Source organism: Lotus japonicus, chromosome 3, assembly GCF_012489685.1.
Source record: "Lotus japonicus ecotype B-129 chromosome 3, LjGifu_v1.2".
Lineage (NCBI taxonomy): Eukaryota > Viridiplantae > Streptophyta > Magnoliopsida > Fabales > Fabaceae > Lotus > Lotus japonicus.
The window spans coordinates 25,938,029-25,951,656 of record NC_080043.1 but is presented as its reverse complement, the minus strand read 5'-3'; the positions used below and the strand labels follow the sequence as shown (position 1 = coordinate 25,951,656).

At 37.3% G+C, this 13,628-nt stretch overlaps 1 protein-coding gene across 1 annotated transcript; it reads left to right on the top strand.

The window, feature by feature from the left end:
* Positions 1-2,695: 2,695 nt before the first annotated feature.
* LOC130748387 (kinesin-like protein KIN-12E) lies at positions 2,696-12,885 on the top strand. The gene is made up of 22 exons (XM_057601608.1): positions 2,696-3,112; positions 3,423-3,578; positions 3,695-3,778; positions 4,052-4,171; positions 5,114-5,227; positions 5,406-5,498; positions 5,876-5,965; positions 6,077-6,147; positions 6,296-6,370; positions 6,504-6,591; positions 6,857-6,915; positions 7,154-7,217; positions 7,472-7,537; positions 8,064-8,222; positions 8,296-8,400; positions 8,697-8,932; positions 9,411-9,480; positions 9,571-9,615; positions 9,698-9,760; positions 10,531-10,596; positions 10,706-10,785; positions 10,953-12,885. The coding sequence occupies exons 1-22, from the start codon at positions 2,834-2,836 to the stop codon at positions 12,823-12,825; spliced, it is 4,056 nt and encodes a 1,351-aa protein (XP_057457591.1). The 5' UTR covers positions 2,696-2,833; the 3' UTR covers positions 12,826-12,885.
* The last annotated feature ends 743 nt before the right edge of the window (positions 12,886-13,628 follow it).

Sequence of the window (13,628 nt, the reverse complement as noted above, 5' to 3'; positions counted from 1 at the left end):
GAAGACAATATAACTTCTAATATCAACTTCAAAATAAGAAAATTAGGAAATACAACAACTGAGAAGGGAATCAAATGAAAGATGGAGGAAAAGTTTGAAGGAATTGGAAAATTTGTTGGCCAGCGATCTTAACCATAGCAACGCTTTACTCGCCAAACTTCCATGGCCAAAACAAAACGTGCCCACCAGAATTCCGCCGCCGGAGTAAAACGTGCTTGCTAGATTCCAACGCCAACGACATTCTCTCGCCGTCGAACTCCATCGCCAACAACACTAGCTCGCCGCCTACCTTCAAAACGTGCTCGCCAAAGCCAACACGTGCTCACCAGAATTTGCTCACCGCCTAACTTCAACACGTGCCCGCCAAAGCAAAAACGTGCCCGCCAGAATTCCAACGTCTCGGGATTGGCTCTGCTCCTCATGTATTGTGCTCTGGACAGATTCCTCGCCTTTGTTCTTTTCTTCGTCATTACCGATCTGCTCTCCCTTGCCTACATGCTTCCTCGATCTGAAGCTTCACCTCTGTTGACGTTCTTCATTGTCGGTCTGAACCGTGTTGCTCCGATCTGCCATCGCTGGATGCGCCTTCACGCTGAATCTCGATCTGTCATTCTCTCGTGAACGCACCTTGTTCTTTCCCCTCCGCCTTGCCACCGATCTGAAACTCCGCCTTTTATCGCTGCTTGGGCGACGTGTCGCCCTTTTCCAACTTCGCGCGCTTTCTTTTGAAAGCGTCGTCTTCCTCATCAAGAATATAAGTGCTGGCGCGAGCACGCATCTCCTCCATCGAACGCGCCGGCTTACGTGTCAATTTGCTGTTCAACCATCCCGGTAGCAAACCGTTTTTAAATGCTAAAGCACAAGCTCGAGGCTCCTCGTCCTCAACCTTGACCGACGCTGCGCTGTACCTTGCCATGTACTCTTTCAGTGATTCTCCTTCTTGCTGGCGAATATTATATAGGTCGTTGATCGTCACCGGCTGATTCTTATTCGCCGAGAATTGCACTAGAAACTTGGAAGAGAAGTCTCTGAAATTTGAAATCGATCCGCGCGGCAAAGTTGTGAACCACGCCATCGCCGTCGATTTGAACGTCGATGGAAACATCCTGCACTTCACCGCATCTGACGCCGCAATTATCACCATCTTCGTATTAAAATACAGAAGATGATCCTTCGGATCGGAATCTCCGCTGTAAGAATCCAGAACTAACGTTTTCATGTTATCCGGAATCGCCACACTCTCGACATCTTCCGAGAACGGACGGAACTCAGCCACGGAATCTGCTTCTCTGCTTCCATCATCTCGCTGCTCGCGACGGTAGAAATCTAACTGAGCCTGTAGATGCTCATTCCGCTGCTGGATGTTGCCAATGCTGCGCATCAAATGGCGCCATTGCTCCTGTGTCACCGCCGGTTGTTGTTCCGGAGCAGGTGAATTCTCTGGTGAGCGCTCCAGAGATCCCACCTGTGAAGGCGATGGAGGAGGTGGTGGTACAGGAGGTGATGGAGGAGGAGAAGGCGATTGTACTCCTGTCGTTCGTACCGGAGAATCCAGGACCACACGATGAGGCCGCCGAGGCGGCGAAATCCGCTGTCGCATTGGTGAATGATGTTGCCTCCTGCGTCGAGTCTCCATCCAAACCAGAAACGATGCAAACTCGATCGGAAAACCAATCACTAGTCACAGAATCAAAATCAGAAAACCAGAGAATTGCCTAATCACAATCAGAGGTAACTTCATGCACAATCAATCCACGTGAATGGGAGTAGAAAGTTTACTGGGTTCGATCCCCACAGACGGCGCCAAATGTTCTGGGAATGAACATTAAAGAGAGGTATGGTAGCTAGAGGTAGAGGGATTGTGCTAAGAGAGAATCAGAATGAGAGAGAGTGCTGAATTTCGAGTGTTATTTCATCAAATGCACCAAAAAGTCCCCTACACTTGATAACTACCTCCTATTTATAGAGCTTGGGTACTACCTATTGGGCCAATTGGGCCTCCGAGGTCAAGGCCCATCTGAGGGCCAGGGCCCCGCCTCAGGGCGGGATACATGCTGGGCGTTGCCCCTCTAGGGGCTCGCCCAGTCCAAGAAGGTGTATTGCCTTAGCCCTTGGAAGCTACGGTCATTGGTTAAAAATGGGTATTATGTCTGTTTCTTTTTTTCACTGGATGGTGTGGTAAGATTTTAGAAGCTGCTAGCATTTTCTTATTTTCTTGCTATAGCTAATTTAATTATTCTTAGCTTAGAAAAAAAAAACTATTGGATTTAGGGATTTTTGCTCTCACCGGAAGTTTGTTAAAAAAAAAACTTTGTAGCCCTCCTATATATTTTGGTCAAGCTCTGTCACTGCACCTACTGTCGCTCTTGTGCGATCAATTGCTCGTGCCAAATAGCAGAGCTCTCATTGAAACAAGCTTCATTAAATTTTGACAAATCTCACTTGGCACAAACCACCTCAACTTGAGAAATATTTATAAACATATTTTTTTGATAAATAATTTTTTTTTGTATTATTTAAAAAAAATCCATAATACTCAACTTTTGGTGTGACATTTGTCAAAAAAGTGAGAGGGATATCGTTGGCACTTTGGCTCCATCCTTCGAAAATTTGAAACTCCGATCTCAAACGGTCGCACACTTTGAATTTAAACCCATCTGAACCGTTCACATCAACCCCTCTCCACCGTTCGATCACAAAATCACCATCTTCTTCTCTCTCATCCACACTTCCCTCTTCATCTCTCAACTCCCATTTCATCTTTCTCCATCTCTCACTACTCACCTTCCCCCAAAATCCCAAACCCTAACCGCCACTCCTCCACCACCGCACAATGCCGTTCTTCTCGGAGGCCGCCAGCGCGATCAAGAGCAGGTTCGGGTTTCACGACCACCCCTCCGAATCATCATCCCTTTCGCTGATTCAAAACACTCCCGATCTTCTCAAATCCGCCGCCAAAGACAGTCACCATCTCCTTCAAAGCTCCGCGGTTCGCAACATCAGCGATTGGGACGATGAAGGAGGAGTTGGACAGAGCAGTGCCGCCATTTCCACCAGCCAAAGCTTCGAATTGTTCGAGGATCCTTCCTTCTGGAAAGATCACAATGTGCAGGTACAAACATGATTCAATTTCTGAGTAATTTTGTTCATACTGAAGTTAACGAGTGTTTGAATCTTGTTCAGTGAGTGTTAATCAGGAAATTCATTACATTACAATCTACTGTTTTTTTATCTGAATATAGGAATCTCATAAATAGTGTAGCAATTCATTTTTTGGCAGTGAAATCACATTACTTTATTTTAATTAATTTGTTAGGTTTGCTTATGGTTCTTTGTTTTCTATAGTTTAGGATTTGATTAGGGTTATGACTTGATTTAAGCTGGTTAAGTTTGATTTTTGTTGGTTTAATTTTGTGAGCTAGGTTATAATTAGAATGCGGCCTCTTAGTAATACTGAGATATCGGTGCAAGGGCACAGCAAATGTGTTAGGCAAGAGAGTTGTCAGACAATTACTTGGACTGGGCATCCTGAATCGCGGTTTACTTTTGATCTTGTTGCAGACGAGAGCGTTAGCCAGGTAAATTCAATTCTTGTACAAGTTTTGTTGTCCATGACATGGTTGTATTTTCCCTTTTTTGCTTTTTATTTTTTGAGTTTTGATGCTGGTGTTTAACATAATTATTACTATGACAGGAGAAGCTGTTTAATGTAGCGGGTTTACCAATGGTAGAAAATTGCATGGGAGGCTACAACGCCTGCATGTTTGCTTATGGTCAAGTGAGTCATTGGTTTGCTCCTCCTGCTCTTTTTGTTCCTGTTCGTTAGATCAATATAGTCTAGCATAAGGAAGCGTTGTTTCATATTATAGAGTCTAAGCCGGCATAGATAATGATGAGGCAGTTTTTGTGTTAGATATTCTTTCTTTTTTCATATCTACCTGTTCTGTTTAGAATACGAGAATGCAACACTTCTGTGATCTAGTGTTGATAATTTACGTTCAAATTTTCTTAACAAGTTAGCATTGCTGAAAATCATTGTTTTTGCGTGTAGACTGGAAGTGGGAAGACTCACACCATGCTCGGTGACATTGAGGGGGGAACTAGAAGACACAGTGTCAACTGTGGGATGACACCAAGAATCTTTGAGCACTTATTTTCTAGAATTCAAAAGGTATAATTTGTTATGGGATTAGATACAAGTATCTTGGTTGTTATTTAAGAGACCCTTTACAGTAGATAGATTTTATGTATCGCTTGTTTATTATATATGGATATCATGTTACCATATAGTCTATAAGATATTATATTGAGTGATGTATAATGTTGCTGAGCTAGTCACTCAGGAAGCTAAGATTTTTCTACTTCCATTTTCTTAACACCAGTTATTGACAAAGGTATCTTATTTTTATGAAGCAATTTTGCAATGTTCACTTAGTCACTACTTGTCTTGAATCAGTGTTCCTACTAGGGGTGCAACTCAGGGTTCCACTAATAATATATTTTAGAATTTTAAAATATTTAGGGTTTGTTTGGTTTGAGAAAATATTTCATGTCTTTATTTCCTGTTATGCCAGATTGTTTTCATCTCAGATTCTTATTTTCTAAAGATTTGCACAAGAAATTGGAGAAAACAGCACTTTTGTTGTTTTCACTATTTCCTAATATCAAAACATAAAACAAAGTTAAGGCAATGTGGATTTTTTTAAAATTGTTGTGAATAAAAGAATAAACCTAATCCTAATTGTAGAGCTACGACATAATCAAAATGTTGAATTGAGTGCTTGCTGCTTTATTTTCAAATGGTTTCTTCAATTAATAGAAAAAGGGAATAGTAAATATGTACATACAATGTGGATTTTGTAATTATTTGTGAACCAACAAAAAGGAATGAAAACAATAAACATCCTCTCAAACCAAACAGGAGGACTTATCGTGCTTGCTCTTAGTACTTGTAAGTTTTGACTTTTTCATATTTAAGTTGATCTGGTTAAGGTCTGCATAATGTTTTACACTATCTAACTTCCAAGAATTTTTTTTATTGCAATATGGTTTCATTCATATATCTATATTTAGAAGAATCTAATTTTAGTCAGAAATTTTTGTAATACACCAGGAAAAAGAGGCGCGTAGAGATGAGAAGTTAAAATTTACTTGCAAATGTTCTTTCTTGGAGATATACAATGAACAGATTCTTGACCTTTTGGACCCATCATCCAACAATCTGCAGGTAAAGACTAACTATACACATCCCTGTCGTTGTGGGGTATCTCTTCCCTTTCTGCTTGTTTCAAAATTGATTTTCCTATCTCTGGAAGTTCACATTGTAAACCTAACAATATAATACGCTGTTGTATGAACTACTAGTCTACTATTTCTCTTTAAACTTTTTTTAAATAATGTGGCAGATAAGAGAAGACAGTAAGAAAGGAGTTTATGTGGAAAATCTCAAAGAAGTAGAAGTTACTAACGCTCGAGATGTCATTCAACTACTTATTCAGGTATGTAATGTTTTCATCTTTGCTCTTGAATATTCATTACCTTCTTTTTTTTTTTTTTGGAGATTTTCAGCTGGTGGTTGAAACTACCTACTAGTTTGTTTCACTTCATGGCTTTTGAAATTCCAAACCTGACAAGAAAAAGGCCTATATGATTATCTTTTCTTTTATACAGTTCCTTTAATTTTTGCGCATGAACCTTATCCCTCTATCAGTTCAAGTTAATAGTCATTGATTTTTGAAATTCCAAACCTGACAAGAAAAAGGCCTATATGATTATCTTTTCTTTTATACAGTTCCTTTAATTTTTGCGCATGAACCTTATCCCTCTATCAATTCAAGTTAATAGTCATTGATTTGATATATTAATGTTATTTTAGGGTGCTGCAAACAGAAAGGTAGCTGCTACCAATATGAATCGTGCTAGCAGCCGTTCTCATAGTGTATTTACCTGCGTCACTGAGAGTCAGGTGAGTAATATTGATAATTTTCCTTCTACTTTCATGGATAAAAAACCTTGGCCTTTAATTATGTTTTCTAAAGATATTCTTATACGAATTAGTTTAACTATTTGTTTTTAGTGGGAATCTCAAGGAGTAACTCACTTTCGATTTGCTCGACTCAATCTTGTTGATTTGGCTGGATCCGAGAGGTAATTGGTTTGGTAGCGTGTGAAAAGGCCTGTTTGTATCCCTCTAAAGCCACATTGGTTTGCAAGAGGGGTGTATACCTGTTCTTATTTCCTGTTCATTTAATACACATATGGCTAGGCTAATATTGTGCATCCGTTTTTATGATAGGCAGAAGAGTTCTGGGGCTGAAGGGGAACGCCTCAAGGAAGCTACTAATATCAACAAGTCTCTCTCAACCTTGGGGTTGGTTACCTCACCCTTACATACGAATTACCATATGAAATTACTGTTTATTATAGTAATATACAATAGTTCCAACTAGTTGTTTCAATTATGGTGTTTTCCTGAAAAAATTAACCTAAAATTATAATTGCAGGCTTGTCATTATGAACCTAGTAAGTATATCTAACGGGAAGTCGCACCACGTTCCTTACCGTGATTCAAAGCTCACATTTTTACTTCAGGTCAGTGCTTAGTTGCTTACTTCGGTGGTAAATCTCAGTTGTTGATGGCAACAGATATCAGTGTTTTAAAATAAAATACATATATTTAGGATATTTTCATTGCACAAATTTTGACGGTCTCAATTTTATGAGCCTTGTAGCTATATTCTTGCCTAATAGTAATTTTAAACATCTGGCAAGAGTGTTTCACATGATATTTAAATTTCTTTGTAATTTTAGGCAAATTGTCATTTAAATATGATAAATATCTGTCTCGTCCTTTCAGGATTCTCTTGGAGGGAATTCAAAAACCAGCATAATTGCAAACATTAGCCCATCCATTTGGTCAGTGAACTTCTTTCCTCTATTGTTGTTCATACTATCTTTGCTTAAGGACTTGGTTTCTTTTGCATAAAGAATTAATGGGAACCAGGAATGAATAAGCTTCAGTGTTTGTTTGCTAGAGTCTTATTAACTGGGTTATTAATTTTACTGTTGAATTTTCGCTAGTTTCTTTTCTTAGTCATATTCAGTTTTCTTTGTTTACTTCTTCTATATCAGTGACATTTAGTAACCCTTGCAGTTGTTCGCTCGAGACATTAAGCACATTGAAGTTCGCACAACGTGCCAAGTTTATTAAGAACAATGTATGTCTTTGGTACTTCTCGTTTTCGTGCTTATTTATTAATGTGCTTCCATTTTTTGCTAGCAGTTAATTATTACACAGTAGAATTAATAACTGTTTTATTCCAAGTTTGTACTAAAAAAACGTTGGAATTTTTTTTTAGAGAAACTCTAATCATCGACCCTACTAACGAGAGCTTGTTAAACAGTTGCGATATATGGGTAACCTGTTCAGACAGTTTTACTAATTGCTATTTATATTATTATTTTTCTCTAGGCCATTGTAAATGAGGATGCATCTGGAGATGTCATTGCCATGAGAATTCAAATTCAACAACTTAAGGTACTCTAATTTTGATTAACCCTTTCTTCTGTTATTTTCTGAGTTCTTTCATTGCACAATTTTTTTTTTCTATAAGCCGCACTAAATATTGTTGGTCTGGTCTGTTTTCTTTATATTGCTCAGGAAGGTAGTGGTTAAGTAATTTGGTTCTAGTGTTGGCCTATTATTGAGTTAATTAATGCCTTTCTAGATGCTTATTACATGGCTTATCAGTTAAGTATAATGTTGAGCAGGAGTTTGTTTTCACTTCTCATCTGCAATTGAAGGGTAGTGAAAAAGCTCCATCAACTTAGATTTCATTGACTTGATTTTTCATGCCGTTATGAATAACTTGTTGAATTCAATGAATTGCTTGTCAGAAAAAGTATAATGGTGAGCAAGGCTGTACTTTTACATTTCTTCTACAAGACAGTGCACCCTGTTAATTTTTTTAAAACAAAAATATTGATCAAAATGTGCTGTTGAAACAGATTTCTATATAGTTATGTTCTTGTAATGCAATTAATTTTTCTTTTATTTATTTCAGAAAGAATTATCCCGTTTACGAGGTCAAGTTGGTGGAGGAGAAATTCAGGATAATGACATTTCAGTAATTAACTTTCCCGGTTCTCCAGGATCCTTCAAGTGGGAGGGTGGCGCTCAAGGATCTTTCAGTCCATTGACCTCTGTTAAAAGGGTTTCTGAGGTATATATTTGTTGAGAAATCATCCATTTTCCCATTGCTATGTTTGATGATACACATCTTTCTCTTTTCACAGAAAAAAGACTATGAAGTTGCCCTTGTTGGGGCCTTTAGGAGGGAAAAGGACAAAGACATAGCATTGCAGGCATTGAGAGAAGAAAATCAAGCGGCCATGAAGCTGGTATCTGTGAAAAGTAGAATAATTGTTAATGCTATGTTATATCGGTTTTATTTGAATGTTTGATTGAAGAGGAGGACAAAAACCTTTAATCCAAGTGGGAATTTATTTGAGAAAATTTTATTAGTTTATGTTGAATTAAGGTTTTCAAAGAGCCTCTATCTTGGTATTTCTGCCTAGTTCTTCAGTATTTCAAGTTTATCATATTCTCTTTTGCTGTTATATCATTAATCATAGTTCTTGACATTTTTAATGCACATATTGTGGTAATTAAATGGTTGCAATATGGGATGAATCAGGCCAAACAACGGGAAGACGAGATACAAGGTCTAAAGATGAGGCTCCGTTTTCGAGAAGCTGGAATAAAAAGGTTGGAAGGAGTTGCTTCTGGGAAGATCTCAGCTGAGACACACTTGCTGAATGAAAAAGAAGAGCATTTAAAGGAAATTGAGGTCCTGCGAGCCCAGGTGGATCGAAATCAAGAAGTAACCAGATTTGCTATGGAAAATTTGCAGCTGAAAGAAGAACTTAGAAGGCATGTACTTCATGAATCTTCTTTTTTGGATAGCTTCATTGTTTTTTTTCATCTCCTGTTCAAACAAAACTATCTCACATTCTCACCCTGATTTATTATAAGGTTGGGAAGTGACTTAGTTACCACATGACTAAAAATCTGTAGATGAACAATATCATACTAATATGCATATTAGTATATAAGAAAGGTTGCAACTATATCACTACTAATATGCATATTGTTGAAGCAAGAATTTTGACTAATATGCATATTAGTATACACTGATTTATTATAAGAAAGGTTGCAACTATATCACTACTAATATGCATATTGTTTGAATCAAGAATTTTGACTAGTGCCTTCTGGTGTTGCCAACAGAAGCAACTAGTCCTTGTTTACAAACAAACTAGTGCAAGATTACCTGTGACTTCTCTGTGATTTATTATAAATATATTTCTAATAAAGTCATGCTGCTAATGCTTACATATCTTCAAGACAGGTTGAAGTCATTTTATGAGGGAGGTGAACGGGAAGCGATGAATGAACAAATCATGGTACTCCAAAACAAGGTAGGAAGAGATGCTTTTGTACTAGTTCATATATGTTTTCAGTCAGTTTCCTCCCTGTGTTGATTATGTTTTCGTCACTTGTATGTGCAGTTGTTAGAAGCACTAGATTGGAAATTGATGAATGGACCAGATCTGGTAATCATTTATACTTTATTAATTTTTCTTGTCAAAAAGGAGTTGCGAACTTTTTGTTGACCTCATCTTTTGCAAATATCAGAAAACAAGTTCTGACTTGGTGATGGAAGATGTGCAAAGTGATGGTGATCTTCTGTCAAAACCTGTAAGATTAATAATCGTTTTCTGCATTCATATGCATTTTTTAAACAGCGAATGCCATGAAATATTATTTAAAAATAGATGTTTATGCAGTGAATACCATGATTTATAAGGTTTTGAGAATAGCAGATTGTATGAGTGCTGTACTCATTTTTCATGAATATCCTTACTCTAATTTTTGAATTTAACATAATAAGATCTTGCTGAATTAGGATTTCTAGCGTAAATATAGGTAGACATATTTTGAGTCTCTTGAAAAAGGATGCCTCTTACTGTTCTTGTACGGTTTAAGAAGAATGATTAAGTGCTCAAGCTCAACTGTTAGAATACGGAGTGCAGTTTTGAATTTACCCTATTTTTATGTCTTAATGTTCTTTCTTGTATACTACTTCTGTTAGTTTTCATACCCTTTTTCTATATTAGAGATGATCAGGGTGAAGGCCTATCTCAGACTTTTTTTATTGATAATTCCTGCTTGGTCTGACAAATTGACCCCCCCCCCCCTCCTCCCACCTTCTTTAAATTGTGGATCCTCTTGGTGCATGAGTCAATTTGTTATATGGTCAGATGTTAAATACGGAAGTCTAGTCATTATTTAAATGTGACATGTCAAAAGATAATAAGCCCATCTCTTTATTTATCATATATCTTTTTTTTTATACATTGGAAGATTCATTTATCATATATCTTTAGTTGTTCGTAATTGTTATTTTTCATATATAAATTTTTTTATTTATTTAATTTGTGTTTATATATTTAATTCTCATTTTTTAGGAGCCAAGTCCAAAATCACGTTGGCAGTCTTCTCTTAGGGAAGAAAATGAGTTTCTCCGCATTCAGGTATTAGATTATTTTTGTTTGACTCTGTTTTCTACTTTATTTAATTTACGAATCGAATGTCTGTCACTGGCTCTCCTACTTAATATAACCTTATCTGTGACACTGACAGGCTATACAAAACCAGGCAGAGATGGACACCATTCGAAAGAAGCTAGAGGTTTGCCTTGCAGAGAAAGAAAAGTTGGAAAGGTATTGTTTGCTCTCTCTCTCTCTCTCTCTCTTCCCACAAGTGTCTAGCTAAAAGTGATTCTTGGCAGATTTTCTTCTTCACTTTGTTCTGTGTAGCCATGTGTTTCTCTTTATTGTTCTTCATGATGACTAGTGCTATAATTTATCCACGACACATTATCATGCAGGGATGTTGAAGATTTGAAAGCAAAATTTCAACAAGAGAAATCCCAAAAAAGTGAAACAACTAAAGGAGGGGAGCAAATTGACCTTCCATCAACAACTGATATGCCTGTCATTAACATCAATGACCAACTGGAATTGAAAACAATGGTTGATGCTATTGCTGCTGCTAGTCAAAGAGAAGCAGAGGCTCACGAGATAGCAATTATGCTGTCAAAAGAGAATGATGAACTCAGAATGAAGCTTAAAGCTTTGATTGAGGATAATAGTAAATTAATTGAATTATATGAACAAGCTACTTCGGAAAGTAACAATAGAAATGTTACTAAAGGGGAGAATGCTCAAGAAACAGGTCCCAAGGTTGACAATGGTTGCTATCTTCTTGAGACAAGAGAAGAGGAGAATAAGTTGAAAAATCTCCAGCACCAGCTTATGGAATTGAATGAAGAAAACGAAAAGCTGATGAGTTTGTATGAAACAGCCATGCAGGAGAGGGATGAGTTTAAAAGAGCGCTTTCATGTACAGGACATGAAAGAGTTGAAACCAAAGGAGAAATGAACTGCATGGAGAAGCTAGTTGAAGTTGATGAAGGGGAAAGAAACTCCAGAGTAGAAACTGTTTCCCAGGAAGCACAGGATAGAGGTGAACCTACTCTATCTGGGTCTGATTTATGCCTTGAGACTGATGGACATGAAGAAAAGCTTTTAAAGGAGGGGAGTGATTCTGACATGGACATTGAGGTATTGAATCTAACCGAGGAAAAATTATCGAAGGAATTAGATCGTGCTAGAAAGACACTTGAAAGTGTTGATGAGCAAATCTCAGATGCTGTGAGAACTCTAGATTCACTTGGTTGCGCTGAAAAAGCAATAGTCCAGGTTGATAAGCTCTCTAGAGAAATTGAAATGACAGAACAGGATATTCAGGTGAAGCGTCAGCAGTTTGAATCCTTGAAACTTATGCTTTCTGAAGCACTACAAAGAAGAACTCTAGTTGATAAAAAGTTCTCTGCCCTCAAATATTCATTATCAAACTTGGCTCAATCGTTTTCTTATTTTGAGCAACGGGAAACAAGGGCAAGAGCTGAAGTGAACGACTTGACATCCCATCTTGACCGAAAGAAGACGGAGTTGGCTTCTCTTCAAGCTTCTAAACAGGGGTTGGAGAATGCTCAAAAGAAGAATCAAGAGTCTGAAGTTGAATTACAGAAAAATATTGAATGCATCAAATCCAAACTGGAGGAAGAGAATCGAAAACGCGAGGGTGAGAAGGTTCTATTTGCAATTGATAACACGCAGAATATAGATTCCTCATTGAAAAACTTGCATCTCTGTGGTAAAGCCACCGAATTACTCAAGTTAGAGGAAGAGAAATCGAAGCTGCAAGCAGAGATGAAGCTTTCACAAGAAAGACTCGGGGTTACAAGAAAGGAACTGGGAAATCTAAGCAAGAAGGTGGCAAATGTAGAGAGTCAGATACAAGCTGCTGAACAGGATGTACAGCAACGTTTGAGGAACATGAAGGAGAAGGAGCTTGCACTTCAACGGGTGACAAAAGAGAAAGAGATGCTCTTGGAGTTTAGAGATGATGGTATGTTTGAAATAGAGCATATGATCATTGAACTCCACCAATATGTTTTTGAACATGATCTAAAGGAGGCTGAAATGAAGATTCTTGGGGAAGAATTACAAATAGATTTTGTAAGAGCAGAAGAGTTACAGACAGCCAAGGGTATTGCTGCCAACATCAGAAACAATTTATTTTCTTCCATGTCTTGTTCAAGCATGTTTGAGAAAATAGAGGAGCAGATGCAAAATCTAAGAGCATCTATTGTGGAGACCAAATCATTGTTGGAAGGCATTTCCCATGCCACCTAGACTATTGCTTTGTGTAACTAATCCTCCAATTTAATAATTATAGCTTGTTGTTTTGTTTAATGTTCATTTTGTGTCTGCTTGAGAACCCCTTTCTTTTCTAACTTTTTTGTATGCTGAAAAAAACATACAACTTTTTCCAACCTCCATCTCACCCCTTGTATTCTATTTGAGTAAAGTGTTGATTTGCTGTATCCCACAGCTAAAAGTTGTGTACTTACTGATACTGTGTCAATGACTGCTCCTTTTCTGCTCCTCTTGTAACAGATGATCCTGTAAGAGATTTCTGAAAAAAATAAATGGAATGAGAGATCACATTCAATAGGTGGTCGCCCTTAGTAGTTGAGCTGCTCTAATCATTGTTAATTCTCTCACTCTCAATACAAAAAAGTTAAGTAGTTAATAGAAAAAATAATAAAGGCTCTAATCCTAAACGCTCAAATATCAAAAGTAAAATGAAAAGTATTAGCTCCTCTATTACTACATATTTTTACATTTCAAATGCTTATATTCTCATCTAAATATTTATTTTGAATATTTCACATTATTCGATAATGAATTTGCGTTTATATTATTTGAACTTTACTATACGTTTATTTTTGTTTGATGTAACAAAATTAGTTACTTGTGATTTTACATTTAGTGCACAGCTTTTTATACATATTTATTGTAAACTGTTCATTACTGGTTGAAGCATCCGAAGTACGATGAATAAGGGGAATGCCTTTCAGAAAATATAGAAGGACACATGATTTTTTTAAGAAAATATTCATCCACATATGCAAATATCAATATCAATGTTTACA